Genomic DNA, 26,186 nt, shown 5'->3' on the forward strand with positions numbered 1-26,186 from the left:
AGCACACACTAGGAGCACCAGGCACATCATTGTCCCATGCACCTCGCTACAACTTTGATCATCACATGGTGCCCTTGTGATGGCTTTGCTCTGTTTAGGTAAAGGCAGGATGGGGATTCTGAAATCAGCCACCCCTAACAGGAAATGATCAGCCTACAGGGAGGAGTGTGGAATAGGTACTGACAAAGGATGTGCTTCATCTTGAAGATGGGGTTCCTGGGGGGACTGGAGCCTAAGCAGCTGCAGTAAGAATCCCTGGGAGAGACCCTTGACTTGCCCTCAGACACCAGCTTTCCTACTGCTCAGCCCCTCCTTCACACTGTTACCAAATAGAGGGGCAATCTCCCTCCCAGGTGTCTCTGGGGGTTCCCTGCTGTGTGCTGAGGAAGGCATTTCAGCCTGCTACTATTGGGATCGAGCTTGCCTCTCCAGTCTTATTTTATCCTCTGGTATTTTACCCACTAGACACCAGATCAGTGCCCACATCTGCACCCTGACAACATTGGGGGCACAGGGTGCACATACAAACCTTATCACTTTCCAAAAGTCTACTTACGGACAAGACACAGTTCCCCTCTGATGTTCAGTTTTTCCACATATTTAATGGGAAGAATAGTGGCTTGCAGGGCCACGGTGGAAAGGCGTGAAAGATCTTTCACGATGTGAAAGATGACATATGAAAAGTACCTGGTGCAGAATTTCAACAAAAGCTTATTCACATTCCCCTTCCCCCTTCTACTGCTCCTATTGTTCATGGGATCCTGACCCAAATCCAAATCCTCTCCATCTTTTCAAGGTAATGCATTTGGAAGTCTCAGGCTCAGTCAGAATTTAAGTCACTTCTAGAACACTGAAAGTACTCACGTCTATCTCAAGATCTCAAGCTTTTTTTTTTTTTTTTTTTTTTTTAGTTGGAGATCACATTCTACTCAACTGGGAAACTTCACCTGTCTTTAGTATAGCACTTCCGATGTTGCAGGTGTTTAATAAATGGTTTCCAGATGACTTGAAAGACAAGTGGCATACTTACATAAAATCTCATCCCAAAAGTGACTTCATTCAAAAAACATTCATGCAGTATTCCTCACTTTATTAAGCTGAGAGTAGTGGAACAACTTGCCCAAATAGTCCAATAGGAAATAAAAGAACTGAAATTTAAGCCTTGGTTTATAACCAAAGAACATGCCCTTTCCAAGGAGCTGAGCTCTGCATCTTCAGGTTTCTGCACCCAGATGAAGCAGGTAGGATGCATATTCTTTCTCTCTATTTTACAGAGGATAAAACAGAGTCCCAAAGCCAGTAAATGGATCTACTTTGGTGCGTAACTGCAGGATACCCATTTTGGAGGAGAGCCTCCCTAAAGCCTGATTTCAGAGGGTAGAGAAAGGAGCATGAAATGACAAGGGAAAAAGGGACACAGATGCCGAGGAGAGGCTGAAAACAAGAGGACACAGATTTCCACAGTGCTCGACACGAAGACCACAAGGCTCCCACCTACTTCTGGCCCTTACCTGCACTGCCACCACCGACAAGACCTCCACGGAGATTCGATTAAACTCATCAAAGCAGCCCCAGGCACCAGTCTGAGCGAGGCCTTTGTAGATGTTGCCACAAGACTGCAAGAAAATGTACAAAGATTAAATTACCAACAGGTCGGCTTATCAATACAAGTTGAAGTCATTTTCCAGCCCCTTTATTATAGATACTTCTAGTCCCCCTAAAGACCACTGGTCAGAAACTTGTATTAAAATTTCAAGAACAATTAAATTTTGGAATGGTTATGGGTGTCAACAGAAGTCATAGGATTAAACAGAACCTTTACAAGGTACTTGGATGAAAATCCCTTTAAAATGTCATCAGGGTTGCATTATTGTTGATTCTGTAGCTTTCGAAATCCCAGGAAATGAATAAAAGATGGTTTTTCTTATGTTATACAGACAAAAAGTCTTCCACTCAGCCTTTGTCATGCACTGATGGAAAAATTTATGTCTGTATTTTTAAATCTATGTCCAACCACACAGGTTTTCCAGAGGGGTGAGAGAGCTGGAGACAAAGACAGGGGGTGATAACATCTGTTAAAACAAAACAAAACTAAACTAAACTAAAGGTAAATCTTCTCAAATGAGAGCAAAGAAAGAATTTAGAAGGGAATAATGCATTTCTGTCCTAAAAATAAAAACCATCCTGGGCATTCAATATTAGCTAGTAAACCATGGGGCAACCTAAAGGGATAGGTTTCTCAGAGACACAAGATCATTGGCAAGGAGACATCATTAAAATGCTGAGAAAATGCAAGTAATGGAAAAGTCTCATTCATTGATTCAGCAGGCATTTTTTGACTATTAGCTCTGTGCACGGATCATGTGCTGGGCACCGGGGAGCTCAGTCTCTCTAAGAACTTTTGGTCAGGTTGAGGAGATAAGGTATATAAATAAAAACAGGAAAATTACTGCATCAATAGTGGTTCCATTGAATAATACAGACCACAAATGTTAAGGAGTTCATAGAAGAGTGGGTCAGAGTGCTCCCGAGTGATCAGTTTTGCCAAAGAGGTGAAAGTCAGATGGCAGCACAATAGCACTTCCCAAAGTTTATTACGCAGAACCACAGGCCTAAAAGATGCTCTTTGAAAAAAGGGCTTTTAGGTCAAGCAAATTTGGGAAACACATTCTTCAACCCACTTTGGTCAAGGAACAATTTGTATTAGCATTTAAGGGCCCTGAGACGTCCTGTAACAAACATATTAGTTTTACTTCATTACATGGCTAGGATTCTTTGTCCCTCATGTAACCCCTGATTTTCCCAGAATACTGGGATAGTGGAAAAATCACAAGATTAGAGTCAGAAGATATGGGAATCTCCCAGAAAACTATGTGCTTTAGGACACACATGGGAAATGATGGCTTTATAGGACAGGAGTATCTGTGTAGACAGAATGGAAGGGGAAAGGCTTTCCAGGAGTGGGAAGATTATGGAAGAAATATAATCAGAATAATGAAAGGTACAGATAAAAATGACAGAGCCATTTTGATTGGAAAGTTGGATTACTAAAGAAAGTCACGGTTGTAAAAAGCCTTGAATTACGATAAGGGAACTTTGGAGGTTTGCAGCAGACAACATGAGCAGAGCAATATTATGAGAGGATCAGTCTCACTGCCACATAGGCTAGGTTGGATGTAGGGCAGGCTTTAATTGTTTTTATTTTTTAATTTTTATTTTTTTGAGATGAAGTCTTGTTCTGCTTCCTGGACTGGAGTGCAGTGGCACAATCTCAGTTCACTGCAACCTCCGCCTGCCAGGTTCAAACAATTCTCCTGCCTCAGTCTCCCAAGTAGCTGAGATTACAGGCATGTACCACCACACCAGCTAATTTTTGTATGTTTAGAGGAGAAAGGGTTTCACCATGTTGGCCAGTCTAGTCTTGAACTCCTGGCCTCAAATGAGCTGCTAGCCTCAAATGAGCTGCTGGCCTCGGCCTCCCAAAGTGCTTAGATTACAGGAGTGAGCCACTGCACTCAGCTGTAGGGCAGACTTTAAAGAGGAAGAGAAAAATAAAACCTGCCTTTCATTAAGATCCTGTAATTAAGATATTTCTCTTTTCATTCATTTCAACAAATATCTATTGAGCAGGTACTGTGTGCCAGAGATTATTCTAGGTCATTAAGAATCAGCAGTGAACAAGATAGACCATGCCTCTAATCTCACGGGCCTCACATTACAGTGAGGAAAACAGATAATGAGCAATAATGACAAATCAGACAGTGATAAAGCCCCACTGGAGTCTTAAAATGAGGGTGATGTGGAGACTTCAGATTGAGCAGTCAGGGACATTCTGCCTGAGGAGGTGAGGGAAGTTCCAGGCATTGTGTTTGTGTGTCTTAAATCAGGGGTCCCCAACCTGTGGGACACTGTCCGTGGTCTGTTAAGGAACCAGGCTGCACATTAGGAGGTGAGCGGCAGGTGAGTGAGCAAAGCTTCATCTGTATTGACAGCTGCTTCCCATCACTTGCATTATTGGCTGAGCTCCATCTCCCGTCAGATCAGCAGCAGCACTGGATTCTCATGAGAGGGTGAACCCTGTTGTGAACTGCACATGTGAGGGATCTAGGTCGTGTGCTCCTTATGAGAATCTAATGCCTGATGATCTGTCACTGTCTCCCATCACCCCCAGATGGCACCATCTGGTTGCAAAAAGAGAAGACCAGGGCCCCCACTGATTCTACATGATGGTGAATTGTAGAATTATTTCATTATATATTACAATGTAATAATAATAGAAATAAAGTGCACAATAAATGTAATGTGCTTGAATCATCCTGAAACCATCCCCCACTACCCCAGTGCATGGAAAAACAGTCTTCCATGAAACTGGTTCCTTGTGCCAAAAGGGTTGGGGACCACTGCCTTAGATTATTCCATTTCACTTTCAAAACAATTCAAGTGTCACAAATACTAAGTGGAAATTCAGAAATCAACATCCATGTTCAACTACTCACAATAGTTAAGGTATGGAATCAACCTAAGTGCCCATCCATGGATGAATGCATAAAGAAAATGCAGTGTATTCACACAATGGAATATTATTCAGCCATTAAAAAGAACAAAATGCTGTCATTTTCAGCAACAGGGATGGAACTGGAGGATATTATCTTAAGTGAAAGAAGCCAGGCACAGAAAGACAAATATCACATGTTCTCACTCATATGTGAGAGCTAAAAAAATTGATCTCATGGAGGTAGGGGGTAGAATGATAGTTACCAGAGGCTGGGAAGAGCAGGGAGAAGGAGAAGATGAAGAGAAGTTGGTTAATGGGTACAAACATACAGCTAGATCTAAGGAATAAGTTACAGTGTTCAATATTTATTTTATTGAACACTAATGATTAACACAATAATTTATGTTTTAAAATAGCTAGCAGAGAAGATTTGGAATGTTCCCAACACAAAGACACAATAAATGTTTGGGATTATGGTTATCATAATTACCCTGATTTGATCATTATTATACATTGTATATATGTATCAAAATACAACATGTACCCCATTAATATGCACAATTATGATGTATTGACAAAAAAGATGTTTTAAAAATTCAACTTTTAACAGTGGTTTTGAAAGCTTTTAAAACTGCGGACCCTTTTTTATAAAATGACAACCCAAAATACCAAATAAAGGAAGTGGAGTTTCCATAGGTGGATGCTTGCCACCCCCACATTTCTTCCCCAACCCCAGGGCCTGTAGCTGAACCCCAGGACCCTAAAGCATCCCATGTGTTTAGCTCACCATGCATCTCCTGTTCCTACCAGCTAGGCTGGGGCATTATCTTGCTGTGGGAGGGTGAGCTTTGGGCCTAGGAGAATGGCAAGAATAGGGCAAAGGCTTGGAAGTGAGAAGGGTGCTGAAGGCAGAATCGACATTGTGAGTGATTAGAGGTAGGGAAGGAAAGAAGGAAGGACATGGCGTAACCAGGGTGCCTTAAGCTTTCCATCAGGATCTCAGGGACAATGAGATGAACCTTTCTGATGGTGAGGAATCTGGCAGGGAGAAAGAAAGAGTGCTAACCACAGTGCAAGAGAAGGACATTTGAGAGACGTCCACTCCCCTGTTAGAGAGCAACAGGACCAGTACTCGGGTGAAGCTGGAGAATAGATGTGGCTCCATAAAGGAGCCATAGGTATACACATCACACTGGAAATTACAAAAGAGGATCAGCAAATGAGACCGAGAAGCCAAGAGACCAGAGAGTCAGGAGGGGGATTGTGGAAGTCTAGCATTTCAGAAGTGAAGGGAGTAGGGTCTGAAGAGAGTGTAGTATCCACAACACGGCTGCTACAGAGAGGGCTGGAAATAATTCCAAACACTTTCAGGTTTGGAACCATTTGATGTTTCTGCAATAGCATCTCCAAATTGAGGTCAAGAGGGGACGGTATTGCAGCTATAATATAAAGGATGTTTTAGCACAAAAACGGCAGTCATTTTCAGAGAAAGTGACCAGTTTTATAGGTTTTCTAACCAGCATAACAGAGTAAAGCAATAACTTTCCCTTTGCTTCAAATCTTTGCACTGTTCTCCTGTCCTCTCCACTGCACACCAAGTCCTCATGAGCAAAGAGAGGTGATGCTGCTTATAGGATTCCTAAGGCAGCGGCGACTGGAGGATCCTTGACCACAGCCTAGACTCTCCTCTGCTGCCCCTCCCTTTGCTTCGCCACTCGCTGCCTCCCCTTGTTCCCAAAGTATCTTTACCTTGATATATTTTAAGCCTCTTATTCTTTTCCATGTCTGCTACGCATCAGCTGGTTCCTCATTCCCTCTGGTTTGAATGACTGAGATGTTCTCACCAAAACCTTTTCCTGCTTCCAGTCTCTTCCTTTCTCACTTCATCTGACCGCCAATCTTTATGCTTTCGCTCCGGTTCTGAAGCCTGCAGGGTCTTTCCGCAGCCCACACTTTAAGGTGAGATGTTTTCAGTGGCTTTCAGGCCTTTCCCTCCTTATCTCCTGTTTTTTGATCCTCTCTAAGGTAGCTCAGCCCTTGTTCCACATTTATTTCTAGCTTTCACTACAGACAGACCTGAACAGAGTGTATTTGCTGTGAGTGTCACGAATGACACGTCAAAATCTCCCCTGGAGAAGTGCACAGCAGCTCTTCCTAAGCTCACACCCTTTCTCTCCTCCTCTAAGCCCTGTCCCGTGAGGAAGGCTCACAGGGTGAAGTCAGAATGAGGGGTGGGGACAGACACTGGCTGCACATAGAACTTGGTCATGGCTTTAAAGCTGACATTCTAATGGGTTAGAATGTGTTAAAATGCCACATGCTCTGTCACCAACCCCAAAACTGAGCCTTGGTTGGTCTCATGTCTTCCACATGTCTTTCCTGACCAGCCCACTCTGTGGCTCTCCCCCTACTCTGGAATATTCCAGGGTCTAGAGTTTGTAGGGCACTCCCCCTACTCTGGAATATTCCAGGGTCTAGAGTTTGTAGGGCACATGAGCACCCAGGACTATGCTATCTGGGTGCTAACTAGCTCTCCAATGATATCATATATCCCTTGTCCCTCCAAATGAAAATGGGTTATACTCTATCCATCTATCAATCAATCATCCATCTATCATTTATCTATCTGAAATCCATTTACCATCTATCCTCCAATTGACTGTCTCTCTCTTTTTCTCTCTCTCTCTTTCTCCATATGATCTGTTTTTGGCACCTTTCCACAATGTCCCGCACATGCTGAGCAATGGCAATAATCAATAAATTAATTTGGTTGGGCATGGTGGCTCATGCCTGTAATCCCAGTACTTTGGGAGGCCAAGGTGGGCAGACCACAAGGTCAGGAGTTCGAGACCAGCCTGACCAATATGGTAAAGCCCCGTCTCTACTAGAAAAAAAAAAAACAAAAATTAGTTGGGTGTGGTGGCACATGCCTGTAGTCCCAGCTACTTGGGAGGCTGAGGCAGGAGAATCACTTGAACCCGGGAGGTTGCAGGGAGCTGAGATCGTGCTGTTGCACTCCAGCCTGGGCAACAGAGAGCAACTCCAACTCGAAATTAATTAATTAATTAATTTGCTTGCAAGTGTTTTGCCATAAAAAATAATCCTGAACAGCCACACAAGGGCAGAGGAAGTTTGCAAATAGCTTAGTGTGGCTGTTGGGTTACATGGGATATTTGATGCCCAGGAAGGGAGCACCTTCCTTCTGGCGTGTTTCACTGTGGCTGTGCCTATTTAGGATGTTCTAACTTCTGTCTAGCCTCTACTCCATGGAAGCTTAGCCTACTGTTGGGAAAAAAAAAAAAAAAAAAAAAACCAAAACAAGGATAGACTCCTCCTTTCACCTGGTACTTTTAAAGGAATTAGTGGGTTAGGATTCAGTGATTGGTTTTGAGAGAACTGAGTAAAATGGTCATAGTGACCCCTGGCCATGGAGCCAACTCATCATTTCCTGCTTGCTATTCTGGGATGACTTTGAAGAAATCTGGCTGATTTTCTTCAGTCAATACACCCCGTCTTCTACATTCAAATGAGTGTATCTTTCAGAATGTTCCTTTTGGGAGACTACTTACTTCAGCAGTGCTGCCGCCATTGCTCAACTATAGAAGAATCTAGAAACAAAATAGTCTCTAAGGCTGAGGTCATTTCTTTAAAAGGGGGGAAAAAACTCCACCTTTCTCTTCCAGCCTGACTTAAAGAGAAACATTACCTTAATGTGTTCATCAATACAAGCAACTGTGCTAAAATTCGGGGATGAAGACCATGTGGAAGACAAGTCTTTTGGGTCTAGATCCTTGCTTTGTTTACTTAACATGAGGAAACATGGTACCACAGGATGCTTCCACTCTACACAATAAAATTATGCTACAGAAATGATTAAAGTTAGAGAGGATGAATCTCATTTAAAGAATGCTATACGTGGTAACTGCAAGTGTTATTTCTAAAATTATAACATTACATTTATTTTAGTCACGATATCACATGACTTTTATATATAAATGTTTAATCTACTTAATGCAACTTATTTTTTTCACTCCAAATTTATTTGCATGTTATCCTGTTGACAAAAGAGACTTAAGGCAGTTCATAAAAACACATACAATATAACAAAAATGAGAGAGGGAGATAATCTGTTATTACATGTTTTGTTTGTTTTTTAGAAAAAAAAAAATCTACGTAAGGTTCAGTTGTGAGCAGAATGTTTCTAGCTGAAGATGTGACCTCATGGGCCTTTCGTTTCTCTGGCTTTTCTCCGTGACTCAGAACCTGGAATATGTTGGTTCTTAAAAAATGGTAAGTGCCTGAATGAATATTAGCTTTGCACTTGTCTTCTGTGGGCGTCTATGGGCTGAGTTGCGGTTAATGAGCCTGCTTTCAGAAATCACACCTGCCCTTGCAGAATATCCTGCCCCACTGATATTCTGGCAAATGTCCACTTCTACAGAAGAGCACAAATATGTTGAGTTTTATGTGAAGACAAGTGCCTTCATATTGGCTACTCGTGAGCCTTTCTGTGTTTCTAGGTCAAATAGGGAAATTAGGACTTTGGATATATGTTCAGTTTCTTCATTTGACAGATAATAAAAGAAAGAGCCAAAAAGATGAAGTAAGCCATCTGTGGTCAGAGCTCATTCGTGGAATTAGAATACAAGAGGCTGTGCTTTCTCATCAAATGAAAGGCTTACAGGGAGGCCAACAAACTCCAGGGTTCAAAGGTCCAACTTTACCACAAAGGAGCAAGCAGAGACCTCCTGGTCTGGGCTCCGAGACCTGGGGAAGCTGGGTCAGGGTGGCACGGATGCATCTCAGCCCTGGTTTGGCTGCCCTTGGTTCCTATCCACCCCCACCAGCTCCCCAGGAAGCTGGGTGAATCTGTACCTTGTAGTCCATCTGCTCCGAGCAATTGAACACATAGACGAGGATGCCCAGTGCGCGGCCCAGGTCCTTGGTGGTTTCTGTCTTGCCTGTGCCTGCAGGTCCTGCTGGAGCCCCGCTCATGATCAGGTGCAGGGACTGGGTGAGGGTGATGTAGCACCTGCCAAACACAGGAGGACGTAGGTCATCATCCTTGGAGGCCCAGCACGATAGGACTAAGGTCCAGGGTTATGCGAGACCTGACACAGCTTCTGAAAAGGAAAGTCAAGAGCCCTGTTCCTTTGACCTGCTCCCCACAGCACTGTGGGGAGGACTCTCTAGAGGACAAGCTCATCACAGTGCTCCCTCCACACAAGGTACCAGAGGCTCCCTGCCAGGTTCTTCTTGTTCTGGTCCTGCTTGCTCCTCCAGCTCCATTTCTCACCATTCCCCTCCTCTGAGCTGCAGCACTCTGCAGTCCAGCCATATAGAGCTACGTTCATCTACACTAGGACTGAGCTTGTCCCCACTCCTCCCCCAACCCATCTCCCAACTCTGTGAGTCAACCTGGATGATGTTCTTCTGCAATCTTTGCCTGGCTAATGGCCATTAATTCCTCAAGATGCACATTTGACTTCACCCACTAAGTGCTCCTGGATCCCCCAACACTGGGGTGGGTGAGCAGAGGCTCCCTCAGCTGAGCTAGTCCTCCACTTTAACTTATATATCTTCAGTATATATCTCCATAGGGTACATGAAGGCAGGGCGATACCGTATTCATTGTTTCATCTCCACAACTTAGCACACTCTAGGTACAAACATGTCCTCAAAAACTATTTATAAAACATAAATGAATCTGTGAATGAATGGATCACATTCAATCCATTTAATCCTTTTGGGACTCTTTTTTACCAGTAACAATAAAATAAACTCAACTTAAGCTTACTTCTAGTACTATTAGAAAGGACTTATGTTCCTTAAAAAGTAATAAAGCATCCCATATGATTCAGCAACTTCCCTCCTAGGAATTTACCCAGGATAAATAAGAATACATGTTTACACAAAGACTTGTGCTTAGCGCAATGCCCACCTGTTCACAGCTCTCGTTCACAGCAGCAATCTTTGTAACAGCAAAAAACTAGAAACAACCCAAATATCTATCAACAATGAATGGATAAGCAAAATGTGGTGATTCGTAGAGTGTAATACACTTCAGCAATATAAAGGAATGAAGTACTGAACATGATACAGAATAGATGAACTTCGAAAACATTATGCTAAGTGAAAGAAGCCAGATACAGGAGATTTTATGCTGTCAGGCTGGGTGCAGCGGCCCACACCTGTAATCTCAGCACTTTGGGAGGCCAAGGTGGATGGATGGATAGCTTGAGCCCAGGAGTTTCAGACCAGCCTGGGCAACATAGCAAAACCCCATCGCTACAAAAAATAAAAAAATTAGGTGGGTGTGGTGTAGTGTGCCTGTAATTTCAGCTACTTGGCGGGCTGAGGTGGAAAAATCGCTTGAGCATGGGAAGAGGAGGTTGCAGTCAACTGAGATTGCATCGCTGCACTCCAGCCTGGGTGAGAGTGAAACCCTGCCTCAAAAAAAGGATTATATGCTGTCATTCAATTTATATGAAACGTCCAGAAAAGACAAATAGAGATAGCCAGCAGATCAGTGGCTGTCTGAGGTTTGGAGTGGGAGAAGGGATTTATTGCAAATAGAGGGAAGGAAATGCTCTACAATTGGATTATGATGATGGTTACACAACTCTATTTACTAAAAATCATTCAATTGTACATTGTACACCTGCAATGTGTGAACTTTAAGGCATGTAATTTAGGCCTCAATACCTCAATAAAGCTGTTAAGATTGTGCCACTTTTCTAACTTTTTTAATATCTAGCAAATTAATACATAGACTCTCAACTTACATACTGCACCATGGGAGGGGGTGTCCAAAATTAACTCTCTCTGTTTCTGAATCTGATGTCATGAGATGAACAGAAACTCTGAGACTCTGAAGACACCACCTTTATGTCAGATGGTGGCTGGTTTTCTACGGACTTGACTAAACCTTGAACCAAAATGGGTTCTTTCTTTTCCTTTTAAGAAATAGAGACAGTGTCTCGCTATGTTGCTCGGGCTAGCTCAAATTCCTGGTCTCAAGTGATCTGTCCAACTCAGCCTCCCAAAGTGCTGAGATGACAGGTGTGAGCCACTGTGCTCAGCCCCCAAATGAAAGTCTTCAAGTTCCCTTTTTCTCCTTTAATTAAGTGCCCAATTCCCTTATCTGTTTCAGCCTTTGAAAGGCTGAACGTTGACCTTCAGACCTGCCACAAGGCATGATGAGGTGAGTCAGGGTTAGAGTGAAAAGTTGAGTCTCCTCCTGTACTTCCTGGCCACTGTTACCACTTGTTAATACTTTTCTCCTCTCTCAAGCATTCCTAGCTAGATTTTCACAGAGCCCTATGTGCGGCCTCACCTGTACCTGCCCTCCTGGACTCAGTTTCTGGCTCTAGATTGGTCTGATGCCTTCTACCTCTCCCAGCCTTGGACTTCCTCTACAACAGCTCAGGGCCTGCCACAGCCCCATACCTCCAAGGAATACAGGCTGCCTGAACTAGCAGAGTCAACCCCCGAGAACTCACCTCCCCAACTTCTTTCCCTCTCATTGCCTTTCTGTCTCACAGCTGTCCCCTCTGCCAGCTGAGAGCGAATCACGGGCCTCTTTTCTCTGGAGCTGCAGGGCTCTCAAGGAAGTTGGGAGTCCAGAAATGGCAGGTTTCACAAAAATAGAAGTTGCATAGAAAAAGTTAAGAATTCCCTAAAATAAATACATGGGACTAGGTCCATCTCTTTCTGAGCATCTACTGAGCTTCTGATTATCTTTTGGGAAAAGTTTCAAAATATCATTATCTTCCCCTCATAATAACAGAACTCCAGAGATGGAAGGGATTTCCAATCTCCCTGTTTTACATATGGGGAGACTGGGGTTCAGGGAGAAAAAGTGGGCTGTCTAGTGAGTTTGAAGGCAGGGTCAGTGGGCCTTTCACTCAGGCCATAAGAAAAACACATAAAAAAGAAAGAGGGGGCCGGGTATGGTGCCTCATGCCTGTAATCCCAACAGTTTGCGAGGCTGAGGCAGGTGGATCACCTGAGATCAGCAGTTCGAGACCAGCCTGGCCAACATGATGAAACCCTGTCTCTACTAAAAATACAAAATTAGCTGGGCATGGTGGCATAAGCCTGTAATCCCAGCTACTCGGGAGGCTGAGGCTGGAGGATTGCTTAAACCCAGGAGGCAGAGGTTGCAGCGAGCTGAGATCATGCCACTGCACTCCAGCCTGGGCAACAAGGTGAGACTCTCTGTCTCAAAAAAGAAAAGAAAAGAAAAAAGAAAGAGGCAGTATTTCTGTTTGTCACAAGGGAGGCTGCCATGATGTCTGGGCCACTGAGCCAGCAGCAAGTCCTTTGGGACCTATCCCTGCTCTAGGATTCTCTCTGAGGTCCTGTTAGAGGGCTCATCTCTTTAAACACCCAAGCCAGCATCTTCAATGCACTCCTGCTTGTAAAGTGTGGGTCAGTAGACCATGCTATAGCCATTTCAGGCATGGACTCTGATGTGCAACAGAATGATTTCAAACCTTGCCTCACTATGAAGTCTCTGTGAGGCTCAGTCAAGTCATTTAAACTTCTTTGCGCCTTAAACACAAAAGCATCCTTAAGATCTATGACATCGCATTTTCTTTGTACAAAGAAACTTAGATAAATTTGCTCCTTCTAAAGCAGTGGCAATTGTTGCAATGGCAAAAGTTTTCTTAAGGAAGAGAGATCCTGACCAACGAGTCCCAACACAGATATAGATCGATTGAGTTTGGTTCTAGTGGGAACACAGAAGCTTTAGTGTTGGGAGAGATTTTAAAGGTGAGGCAGTTTGACTCTTTCACCATGCCAGGTGGTCCCCCTTTAAATCCTTCAAATATGACCATATAGCCTTTTCTTCCAGTGAGGCACAGTTTATTATTCTAGAAGGCACCCCATTTCACAGTGAGCTGGTTCTAATTGTTCTAACATCGAACTAGAATTAGTCTTGTTTTCTTTGAGCAAATAACTTCTACAGGTTTTGATCTTATCTGCCCCACCAGGGTCTTAGGAGGATACGATGATACAAGAGATCTGAAAGTGCCTTGAAAAGAAGGAAACCAATCGACTTTGAAGGTATTATTTTTGAGGCAATAAATTCTTTTTTTGATATAGATATTCAACTGGAAGATAATGAAAATATCAAAGCTGCTGTATCTTGATTTCAGCTATGAATAGCCTGTGCTTATCATAGAAAAGTGGTTCAGATAATCTTAGAGCAGAGTAGGTGGAGTCATAGTTGGTTTGTATTAATTTTCGATTGCTGTGTAACAAATTACTGCACACTCAGTGACTTAAAACAACATCCCCTTGTTATCTCACAGGTCTGTGGGCCAGAAGTCCAGGTGGATTCTCTGCTGAGGGTCTCACAAGGCCAAAGTCAAGGTGTTGGCTGGGCTGGATTTTTATCTGGAGACTTTGGGGAAGATTTAGCTCCCAAGCTCATTCAGGTTCCCGGCAGAATTCACTTCTGAGGTCCCTGTTGGCCAGGGGATCTCTTAGTTCCTAGAGGCCATCCTACCACATTGCATATGGCCCCTACCACCTTCGAAAACAGCTATGGCATGTCAAATTCTTTTCATGCCTCGAATCTGACTTCCCCTTTCTGCTGGCTGAGGAGCCAAGAAAAAAGCCCTGCTTTTAAGGGCTCATAGATTATATTAGGTCTACCTAAATAATTTCCCTTTTGCCATAGAACAAAACACAACGATGGGAATAATATCATCACAGTCACAGTTATTACTCACACTCAAAAGGGCAGGGGTTATACAAGGGTGAGGGTCATCAGAGATCATTTGTAGAATTCTGTCTACTACATTCTTCAATAACCAGAACTGAGAAGTGACCATGAATGCAACAACATCTACCTTCAGGAAGGCCTCAAGGCATACTCAGCTCACTGATGTCGAATGTATTTACTCATAACTTGAATTAAGATATAATTACTAGATAGAAGATAGAACAAATTTCTAAAGAATGTTAACTCTTAAAAATGATGGGGGTGGGCACGGTGGCTCATGCCTGTAATCCCAGCACTTTGGGAGGCCGAGGCGGGTGGATCACAAGGTCAGGAGTTTGAGACCAGCCTGGCCAACATGGTGAAACGCTGTCTCTACTAAAAATACGAGAATTAGCTGGGTGTGGTTGCAGGCACCTGTAGTCCCAGCTACTCAGGAGGCTGAGGCAGGAGAATGACTTGAACCCAGGAGTTGGAGGTTGCAGTGAGCTGAGATCATGCCACTGCACTCCAGCCTACCCACAGATCAAGACTCTGTCCCAAACAAAACAAAACAAAAGACAAACAAAACAAACAAAAAACAAAAAACCAACAAACCGAAAATGATGGGACAGACCCAAAAAAATCAAATTAAAGAGAGATAAATGCAAAGTAATCTTCCAACCACTTGCACACTTTCATACATGCAGATTGGGGGCCTGAGATAGATGAAAATTCACATGAAAAAGACCCAGAGCTTTCAATAGGTTTCAAGTTCAACATGAGAAATCACATTAATAGAAATTTCCTTTGCACTAACCTAAAAGAAATCTGTTCCTTTTATCACTTTAATATTTAAACTTTGAAAATTTTTTGTTCTTAACATAAATGCCCTTAATTCTAGGATCTACTCCTTATACCAACTGGTTATGAGATTCTTCGTCATCCAGTGCTCATCTTTTTCTTTGTCTATACTAATTGGTAAATGTCTTTCTCAAAATGTGACAGAAAGAACTGAGAGCAATGCTAGACATATCAACTTTCTAGCAAAAATTACAGCATGCCTAGTAACTAAACTTGAGTAGTTATAATTACGCTTCTCATTATTTGTCTGTCTCACATATGATTAGAAATTCTAGGAGTGATTTAGAAAACCCAAGAAAATCTAGAGTAAAACTTTCAGAATTTGTAAGACAGGGTAGTAAATGAGTAGAATGGAAGATAAATATACAAAAATCATTTTTTTCCTGTACACAAGTGAAAAGGAAGTTAAAGATAAAATGAAGTTAGCCCAAAACTCCTTAAATAAAACACCAAAAGCATGATCCATAAAATAAAAATTAATAAACTGAACCTCATTAAAATTCAAAATGTTTGCACTTCAAAAGACACCATTAAGCTGGTGAGGTTGAGGAGAAAAGGGAACACTTCTGCACTGTTGGTGGGAGTGTAAATTAGTTCAACCATTGTGGAAAACAGTATAGTGATTCCCCAAAGAGCTAAAAGCAAGACTACCATTCGACCCAGCAATCCCATTGCTGGGTGTATACCCAGAGGAACATAAATCATTCTACCATAGAGACACATGCATGCATATGTTCATTGCAGCACTATTCACAATAGCAAAGACATGAAATCAACCTAAATGCCCATTAATGACAGATTTGATAAAGACAATGTGGTACATATACACCACAGAATACTACACAGCCATAAAAAAGAATGAGATCATGTCTTTTGCAGGAACATGGATGGAGCTGGAGGTTAATTATCCTTAGCAAACTAATGCAGGAACAGAAAACCAAATACCACGTGTTAGCACTTAAAAGTGTGGGCTAAATGATAAGAACTTATGAGTACAAAGAAAGAGGCAATAGATACTAGGGTCTACTTGAGGGTAGAGGGTGGGGAAGGGAAAGGAGCAGAAAAAATAACTATTGGGTACTGGGCTTAATACCTGGGCATTGAAATAATCTTTACCACAAACCCTTGTGACATGAGTTTACCTATGTAACAAACCTTCACATGTACCCCAAAACCTAAAATATAAGTTTTTTTAAAAACATTTTTTTCTTAAAGCTTTTTCAGAAAAAAAGGATGAGCAACAGACTGGTATAAAATATCTGCAAACACATATGAAACATATCCACAATGCACAAAGAATTCTTAAACTCAATAATAAGAAGACAGACAGACCAAACAACAGGCAAAAAATATGGGCAGATATTACACCAAAGAAGATGCATGAATGACTAATAAGCAGGCGAAAAGTTACTCAACATCATTAATCATTAGAAAAATGCAAATTAAAATCCAAATAGTATATTACTTAACAACCACCAGAATGGCTATAAAGAAATAAAATGAACAACAGTAAATATTGTCAAAGATGTAGAGAAATGGGAACTCTCACATGCTGTTGGAGTAAATGCACCATTTTTGGTGCAGCTACTTTAGAAAACAGCTTATCAATTTCTCAAAAAGTTAAACATAAAGTACCATAATACCTAATAATTTTCCTCCTAGTATTCACCTAAGAGCAGTAAAAACATGTCCACACAAAGATCTGTAAACAAACGTTCACAGTGGTATTGTTTATAACAGCCTCAACTGAAAATAAGTGTCCATCAGTTAAATGAATAGATAGCATGTGTTACACCTATAAAATGGAATATTATTCAGAAATTTAAAAATAACCAACTACAGACACATGCTCTGCCATGAGTGAACCGCAAAAATATTATGTGAAGTGAAAAAAGCTTCACACAAGCAACTATCTATTGTTAATATTCCATTTATATGAAACGCCCAGAATAAGCAATGTTAAAGAGACAGAAAGTAGGCTAGTGGCTTCTGGGGCTAGAGGTGGTTTCCTGGTGGATGAGAACTAACTGTAATAGATCAAAAGGGATTTTATTGTGGGGGGACTGAAATGTTCTTAAGCTGATTTACGGTAATGGTCGCACTGAGTAAAGTCATTAGAAATCATTGAATTGTACATACACTTTATATGAATAATTTTTTGATATGTGAAATATGCCTCTATAAAGTTGTTTTGATTTTAATTTTTTTCATAAGTTATTGGGGTACAGGGGGTATTTGGTTACATGGGTAAGTTCTTTGTGGTTATTTGTGGGATCCTGGTGTACCCATCACCTGAGCAGTATACACTGCACCATATATGTTGTGTTCTATCCCTCATCCCCTCCCACTTTTTCTCCCAAGTCCCCGAAGTCCACTGTATCATCTTATGCCTTTGTGTCCTCATAGCTTAGCTCCCACATATCAGTGAGAACATGCACTGTTTGGTTTTCCATTCCTGAGCTACTTCATTTAGAATAATAGTCTCCAGTCGCACCCAGGTCATTGCAAATGTTGTTAATTCATTCCTTTTTATGGCTGAGTAGTATTCTATCATATGTATATACCACAGTTTCTTTATCCACCCATTGATTGATGGGCATATTTGGGTTGGTTCCAAGATTTTACAATTGTGAATTGTGCTGCTATAAACATGCATGTGCAAGTATCTTTTCCAAATAATGGCTTCTTTTCTTCTGGGTAGATAACCAGAAGATTACTGTATCAAATGATAGTCTACTTTAAGATCTTTAAAGAATTCCCATACTGTTTTCCATAGCGGCTATACTAGTTTACATTCCTACCAGCAGTGCGGAAGTGTTCCCTGTTCACCACATTCATGGCAACATCTACTGTTTTTTAATTTTTCCATTATGGCCATTCTTGCAGGAGTAAGGTAGTATCTCATTGTAGATAAAATATTTTGTTTTTATTATATATATATTTAAAACAACAGGGAAATAAAGTTGTTTTAAATATATATATATGATAAAAATCTTCAATAGCAACAACAACTTTAAAAAGACCCAAAGATAACATTAAGAAATAACCAAAATATAAACTTTTCCAAGAAACATGATTGCACATAAATAAACAGAAATATACCACATATTATAAAGATGGCTGTTTCTTCCAATTGAAGTTAAAAGTATTAAAGTACACCAATCAAAAACCCTAGTGATTTATATTTTGGAATTTGTCATTTGAAAGAAGAAACAGAAGTGCTAAAAAGAAAAGTGGAAATGAAGGTAGATGATGCAGATATTACCCTACAAATATTACAACTCAGGATAAAGCAAACATCTTTAAATACTGTGGCACAGAGAGGAACTGACAGACTGATGCAACAGAATATATAGGTTTAAGGTAGATTGATGAACTTAGAACTTCATATATGGTAGAGCAAACATCATAAATCATTAAGAAGAACTGATTACTCACCAAAAAATATTAAGCCCACTAGTCACTTTGAAAACAAAAGAAATAACATTATATGCTCCCCACTGTCATTCCTGTGGGATTTTTTTTTGTCCAGAATTTCACACTTTGGAGTTATTTCTCCTCCACAGCTTGTATTCTTATGGGCTATCAATCATATCTTTCCTATCCTTGGGGATGGGGGACAAAGCTTAGGATGGGCAAAGTACTCAATCTCATTGGCTGCAGTGACTGGCTCAGAGATGGGCACATGATCCGAATAGGACCAATCAGAGACCCCCCTCAAGGAATTTGTTATACATGCAAGATCTCTGGGTAGGAGAGGGTCTCTCTTCCTCCTGGGTCAGGAGTTATAAAGGCATAGGTATAGAGACCATCTTTCCAGCCTGTGCAAGAAAGAAGTCAACATTCATAAGAAATAAATGAGAGAGTTCAAACCCTGATATCTCCTAATTTAGGTCCCAGAGCTGGTTATACTGCAGCAAGCTGGACTCACTTTCCAGATGTGTGAGATAAGTCTTTTTTTGGGTCACATTTATCACTGGTAACTGAAAATGTTTTCATAAAAATGTTTTGATTCACTTTACTCAGTAATCAAAAGATTTCCTAAATAATTTTAAAAGGTTAAAGGAAAAATTAAAATAAACTAGACTAGAATGAAATATAGAGGAATATTAAATTGATCTTCAAATGAACAGGGATTTTCTAACCATAGACGTTAATAAAAGAATACCCTAGAGAAAAATGTGCAATGACAGTAATAAATAATTAACAGAAGAAAATCTAATAGCTAACATATAAAAATGTTCAACCTATGAGTAATTAATGACATCCAAATCCAAATTTGATACAATTTTGATAATAAAAGTAATAAAAAATGTAACAGCAATACTTAATGTTGGTCAGGGTGTTGTGCAATTACACTTTAATAAACTACTAGTGAGAGCAGGAGTAACTTTTTTTTCAAGAACGAATTGAAAGTATGTATCATCTAATTATTCTGCTTCTTGGAATCTATCCTAAGGAGATAATACAAAATTTCTGCTTAAAAATTTACATACAAGTGAGTTCATACAGCTTTATTTTTACTAGTGAAAGCTTAGATGTAACTTAAATAATCCATAATATGGTTATGTTACATAAATTATGGAATACTTATAAATAGACTATAATTCAGCCACTAAGGTGTTTTAGAAAAATATTTAGAGAATATGCATAGTATAATGTAAAATAAAACAAGCAATCTATGATGTTTTATATATATCGCATATGATCTCAGTTTCATTTTTCAACATCCTACATGTAGAACGAAACAAACTACACATTATCAGTGGCTATTTCTGGGTGACTTTTATTTTCTTTGGCACAGAATACTAAGCTTTCCACATTTTCTCCAAAAAAAAATTAGAGAAAACTTAAAGAGAAAGCGTATGACTTTTGCTAGCTGTGTCCTTGCCCAGAAAATCACCTTGAAAGACTCTTGCATCAATTATATTTCACCTACTTGCAGGAGTTCCTGAAAAATTAAGGGGTACTCAACATTGATAAGCAGTTGATTAAAACAGTACTTAACACTGCACAGGGTAGAAAGGGGCATTTGTGTGTGAAGGTGAAGGAAGGGGAGCAGAGCAGGAGGAGATCATTCAAAGGTCGAGAAATGACTTACGAGAATTGCTTTGTTCAGCCTGAAAAAACATTTCCATTTAGTTCTTCAACTTAGTGTGGTGCCGAAGTCCTGCAACAAGGGCTGAACCACTGCATCTATTTACATATTCAACTCCCATCCAGGCAGTGGGAAATTCCAAAGAAACAGGCGTAATCATTTGGATGTACTGTAAAATGGGTGTGCTTTTAATGAATGTGCAAAGGTTGTATGGATCAATTGTCCATTTGATTAATTCTTCTGGCAGGACAGAATTAAATGTACTTAGGCTACACACCAGTAAAAGCTGAATGCCTTTTAAAATGTGATTTTCTGTGTGGAGGCCAATTTTTTTCTGTGCAAAACATATCTTGAGATAATAATGGAAGTCAATGAGAAAGTGGAATTTGCCATATAAATATTCAACTACATACTACTTTGTCAGAAAAGCAAATAATGCGCAAACGAGGTGAAGGTCTATATAGTATTCACCACTATTTTGGCTAACCTTCCTTTCAAGTTCTTATTTGCATCATTTCACAGAAGAAGCGATAAATCCCTATTTTAGAAATAATGCATTGTCAAAACTTTACCCTTTCCTTCTATAAGGTATTGAGCACTAGTGTACTAGAGACCTCTAAATCCAAAAGAGGCAATTATCTTCAATTCCTGGGCAAGTGCGAAGGCCCAGGGAAAAGAAAACTCTTGTACTTTTTATCACTTGAAATGATAATGTCTGGCATGTCAGTGGAAAGGATGGAAATATTCTGAATGGAAATATTCTGAAGCTGAAGCCTGGCATATATCTAGAGGCTCAGGAATCATTTCATCGCATTCATGCAAGGAGTATTTCTTGAATGCCTAACATGTGCTAGACACAGTGGTAGGTACTGGGAGTAGAGAACAAATGAAGGTCAATGTTATGTTGGAACATGTAAGTCTAGAGTGGGGGATAGATTTACCAAATTGCTCAAATACATAATGGCTTCATTATTCTGTCCCAAGTGATATAAACTCCCAAACTATTATCTCATATTCCAAGAAAGGCAGAAAAAGTCATTGCAGTAGGGAAGACTGTATGGGGCCTCCTTCCTGCAAATGACTGAGAATGGCCCTAAAGACAGATACTAGAGGGGTTCCAGCCTGAATGAAAAGGTGGGAACCATTTTTCTTTTAACTCACACAGGATGAGCTCCTCCAACTAATCAGACCAAGTAAAGCCCAAGTAAGACCCATAAGACTCCACCCTATTCCACCCCCAACCCCAGTTGCTGCTTCCTTTACCATCTAGCTACAGAGAGATCGACATCTCCCTCTGGTGAGGTACTATTTGCATTTGTCTTAAGCTGAGGTAGGTAGGAAGATGGATTCCCAGCTAAGAGCAAAACACAGAGCAGCTGCTTCTTCTTCACTGGGAGCCAAGACACAGAGCCTTGGACAGATCTTGCCCCTAAATCACCTTCCCTTGCTTCTCTATTCTTATGATCTATCTTCTAATCATAAGTCTATTCTTATGATCTGGGCGCTCAATATTTAAACATCATTCATTCCTTTGACGAATATTAATTCAACACCTACTAGGTGCTGGGGACATAACAGCAAATGTGATAGACAAAGGTTCTTGATTGCTGGAGGTTTACATTCCAAAGGGCAATGCCAACAACAAGGAGGCAAGCCAGGTGATTTCAGAATGGGGGAAACATTGGGAAGACCAACAGGGGCTCTGTCAGGGTTATCTGCGCGCTCTCTCTCTCTCTCTGTCTCTGCGTGTGTGTGTGTGTGTGTGTGTGTGTGTGTGGTAGGAGAGGTTGACTTTTAGAAAGAGTAGTCAGGGAAGGCCTCTGAGAACTGAGAGTAGAACAAAAGCATGAGAAGGTGCCAGTGGAACAGACGGCCTTGAGAAGGGCATTCCAGGCAGAGGGAAGCCCATGTGTGCAGGCTTTCAGGTGGAATGAACTCCAGGTGATTGAGGAACAGAAAGGAGGCCATGTGGTTGGAGTGTAGGGAGTGAGGCCTCAGGGTGGCTGAGGGGAACTACCAAGTCCCATGAGAGTTCACGTTTTAGTCCATGCACAGTGGGGAGCTGCTGGAGACAGTGATGTGCCCTCTATGGGCTACTACAAAAAAGAGAGACACAAAGTAAGAGGGAAGCAGTTTGAGTGGGACTCTCCTCTCCCCTTCCAGACTGGGGAGGAAAAGGAATTAAAGACATGAAAAACATTAGGAGCAGAGGAACCACCTTGGCCATGATGCTTCAGCTATGAGGTGTTGATCTATGAATCATGTTGGGATTTTCAAGTACTTTGGATTTTCCATGACCTATTTATTCCATGAGCACAGTGACTGCAGTTGAACTGAACTGGAAATACTTATGAAATCCTTGGAAATATATCTGAGGATTTGACTAAATAACCAGTGATATCACTGAGAACAGGAAGAGAGAAAAGTTAAAAAATGGCACGGATTCTATCTGGCCATTTTAACTTTAACTCACAATTTATGACAATCTCTCCATTACCTACAAGACATTTATTTCAGTGAACCAGTTATTCAGATATACAACTCCTTTTGGAGAAGAGGAGATTTAATGTTCAATGGAATTATAAGCAAAGGGTATGAACTCCCAGCAGAATTTACAGAAATCTCAGCGGAATTAAAATATCATTTCTTGCACGTGCCATGACTTATTGCTCTGCCGTCTCTCTCCTTTACCTGTGCTCTGCTGTCAGATCAATCTTCATGAAGTACAGATTTCATACTCTGTTGAAAATTTTCAATAGTGTAACACTACTTACTGGATAAATACATTCTTCACACTCTATATTCTGACTCCTTTATGGCTGACTACCTCCCCCAAAGTCTAAACTCTGTCTTCCAGGAACATATCTTGAGTTTTCCCGTGTCTCTGACTTTGCCCACAATATGCCATTTTCCAGCAACGTTTATCAGTAGCTCTTTAGCTTTTGGGGATGCATAGCATTTTAACAATTAATGAATGTTGAGTATCACTCTTAATAGGAAAAGTGACTTGTGAACAGATTTCCATACAATTTCATGGACATTCTGACAGTAATCTCATCACCTATTGAAATCCTCCTGGAATCCAGTACATCCTTCAAGGTTGAGATCAAACACCATCTCTTCCCTGAAGCCTTTCCAGTCCTTTTCCTCCTGCTGTAAGTGGGGCACTCTGTGCTCTGAGGGCTTTCTGCTGAGTCACCTGCTTGGAAATGTGTTGCATATGGCCTTATACCCTATTTTATACTATGGCCTTGAACTTTTCCCCTTGGTGTTATTTAAATTTTAAATCTACATAAGTCTTATTTCCCTCATTAGAATTGGAGTTTAAGGGCAGAAAATGTTTTAGTCATCTTAGTATTACCAGTGACTTGTTTGGTTGACTGGAGTGAATTCATTCATGTGTGAATATAAGTGATGGAAATTATGTCTTTCTTAAAAAAAAAAAAAATGCACGCTCCTTAATGGTTGGAACTACTTTGCTTATTTCTTTGTTTTCCCAAAGTAAGAGGTACTAAATCAATGTGCCAGTTGATTGATCAGTTGACAAGAAAATAATAATAGGCATCGATTACTGAGCACTTATATACTAACCTCTTTAGGAGTATTACTGTCTTTTTTATGTGCTTGTTTTAATGAATCATATTTATTTTTATAAATATGCCTGGAAAGCAAAATATATTATTTGCTTACTTAGAGTTCTTCATTAAATTACACCATGACATTTTCAAGAGAATAGTTTTAGAAAGTTATTATAATCTTTGTGCAGTATAACATTCTATGGCATATTTCTTAGCTTTAATGAATATACAGAGAAATATCTCTTTGCGTTTTGTAAATGGAGGTGAGGGGGTTATCAGTATGCTTTTTAAATCAATACATATTTTACATATTTATGGGGTATATGTAATATTTGATTACATGCATAGAATGTAATGATCAAGTCAGGGTATTTGAGTTATCCATCATCTTGGGTATTTATCATTTTTATGTATTGGGAATAACTAAAGTACTAGCTACTTTGAAATATATGATATGCTGCTGTTTGCTATAGTCAGGCTACTCTGCTGTTGAATGACAGAACTTATATCTTTTATCTAATTGTATATTTGCATCTGTTAACCTACCTCTCTTCATCTCCCTCCTCCCCTCCCTCCCAGCATTACTATCTTTAATCCTTACGATAATCATGGAAGGTATGAGTTACCACCTCCATTTCACAGATGAGGAAACCAAAAATTAGGTCAGTTTTTTTCATAATCAAACAGCTGGTATGTGTTAGGGCTGGTGTTAGAACTCGGGTGTGTATGAACGCTTAGTATTTCCTCAAAAAGTCATGGCTCATTGATTTGCTCTGGGATTTGTTCCAAGAAAAGCTCTGCCCTACATCCTCTCAGTTTCACTTTAAACCTGCTCTGTTGAGTCAGGTCCTTTCCCTGTAGCCCTATGGACAAATAGCAAGTGACAGGGACTTTGACCCTAGATGCCCACTGGCTGGGCTGAACCAAACAGCAGTAAGGCTGTCAGTGGTTGACACCAGTGCTCACCTGTCAGTCAAAGGTGTGATCACCAGGCGAGGTGTGTTTCCCAGATACTCATAGGAATACAAAAACTGGGCATCACAGATGCTGGCAAAGCAGTGTTTGACCTCGTCATCCCAACGATGGCGCAGCTGAGACAGCCAGAGGAAAGCCTGGGCATTGTCTACCTAAAGAGAGAGTAGTAGAGTAGGTGGGTGAATACAGGAAGCAGGTGGTTCCTCGGCCACAGGATACATAGGGGTCTGATGTCTTGGCTGTTTACCGCTGCTAACAAGTGTGCAGCATGCTGTGGCCACCACAGCACAGAAAGCACAAGCTGCTCTGATTACAGGATTCTGCTGGAGGTTTTAAAAGGTAAGAGCAGCCAGTGTGATCCTCCCTCAGCTGTCCGGCCAGTGCTGTACAGACCCTGGAGCCCCCATGTTTTGGCTGTATGCGAGCTATTCTCATAGTGTAGCTGTACACAAAACTGGGCACCCCTGGACGTTTGGGACCCACCTTCTGAGCAATCATCTTGGCTACCACATCCCGGGCATGCACATCGATGGTGCATATGGTCATAATCTTCTGTCGGTCTCCCTTGGAGAGCTGGCCAATCAGCATGGTGATGAGGGTTTTGAGCTGGGCCACTTGCTTCTTGTAATAGTCCTTCATGGCATTCTCATAGCCTTCCTCCAGTCTGGCAAATGCCATGCCCACTTCTGTTGTCCACCAGATCTGAGTACAGGTCAGGGCCACCTGTGGCAGCAAGAGTTGCCTGGTAAAGCTGTTGTTACCGTGGCTGTTTCCAACCAGCCCACTCATCACATAGCGAGGGCTCAGGATGTAACGGCATGGGTGACATGAGCCCCATCCCTCCCTCTTCCACTAGCATTGACTAAGTGAACCATATGCTCTAAAGCCTTAGAGGTGTGCAGTCATAATAGCACAGATGGGAAAAGCACTTTCTGCTCTTGAAAAATGAATCATTTGATTGAGAATAACCCAAGATTGACTCTGATCAAGTCCGGTCGCTTCTAGAAACTGTGATGTGGATGATTCAGTCTTTACCTCCCAGAGGCAGCAACTTTCCCAAGCTTGGGAGGACGACAGTATGTTGCCCAAGCGTCTCAATGACACCCAGTCTTTGCTCTGCTCCTCTGTGGTCTGATGATCTAATTTAGTGAGCCACTGTTGATCATCTATGGCAGATATTTGCTCTTCTACCATACTTGCACTACATTTTAAAGACATTTTAAAACCTTAAAATGCCTATTTTTGAATGCCATGATGAAAGATATTGAAATTCAGTGTGGTTAATACAACTTGCATTTTCAGAGATTAAAAATAAATAAATAGAAAAGCAATTCAAATACATATTTCTGCTTGCTGGGAAACTCTGTGTGGAACATGCATAACTTTGATTATTCATGGTGGAGAATTCAGGTCCATTGCTCCTCTGTAGTATCATTTGGTTTGGGAGACACCACTCTAGATGAC

At 41.0% G+C, this 26,186-nt stretch overlaps 1 protein-coding gene across 1 annotated transcript in view; it reads right to left on the reverse strand.

The window, feature by feature from the left end:
• Positions 1–26,186, reverse strand: part of DNAH9 (dynein axonemal heavy chain 9) — a 368,705-nt gene that overhangs the window by 249,333 nt on the left and 93,186 nt on the right. Inside the window, exons 25-28 of the mRNA XM_064378055.1 lie at positions 25,206–25,445; positions 24,714–24,874; positions 9,371–9,527; positions 1,512–1,616 (exon numbers count right to left, since the gene is read on the reverse strand). Coding sequence (XP_064234125.1) covers positions 1,512–1,616; positions 9,371–9,527; positions 24,714–24,874; positions 25,206–25,445 — 663 coding nt within the window. The remainder of the gene's footprint in view (positions 1–1,511; positions 1,617–9,370; positions 9,528–24,713; positions 24,875–25,205; positions 25,446–26,186) is intronic.

The sequence above is a fragment of the Aotus nancymaae genome, unplaced genomic scaffold, assembly GCF_030222135.1.
Source record: "Aotus nancymaae isolate 86718 unplaced genomic scaffold, 86718_ANA_hifiasm-v0.15.2.pri h1tg000018l, whole genome shotgun sequence".
Classification (NCBI taxonomy): Eukaryota; Metazoa; Chordata; class Mammalia; order Primates; family Aotidae; genus Aotus; species Aotus nancymaae.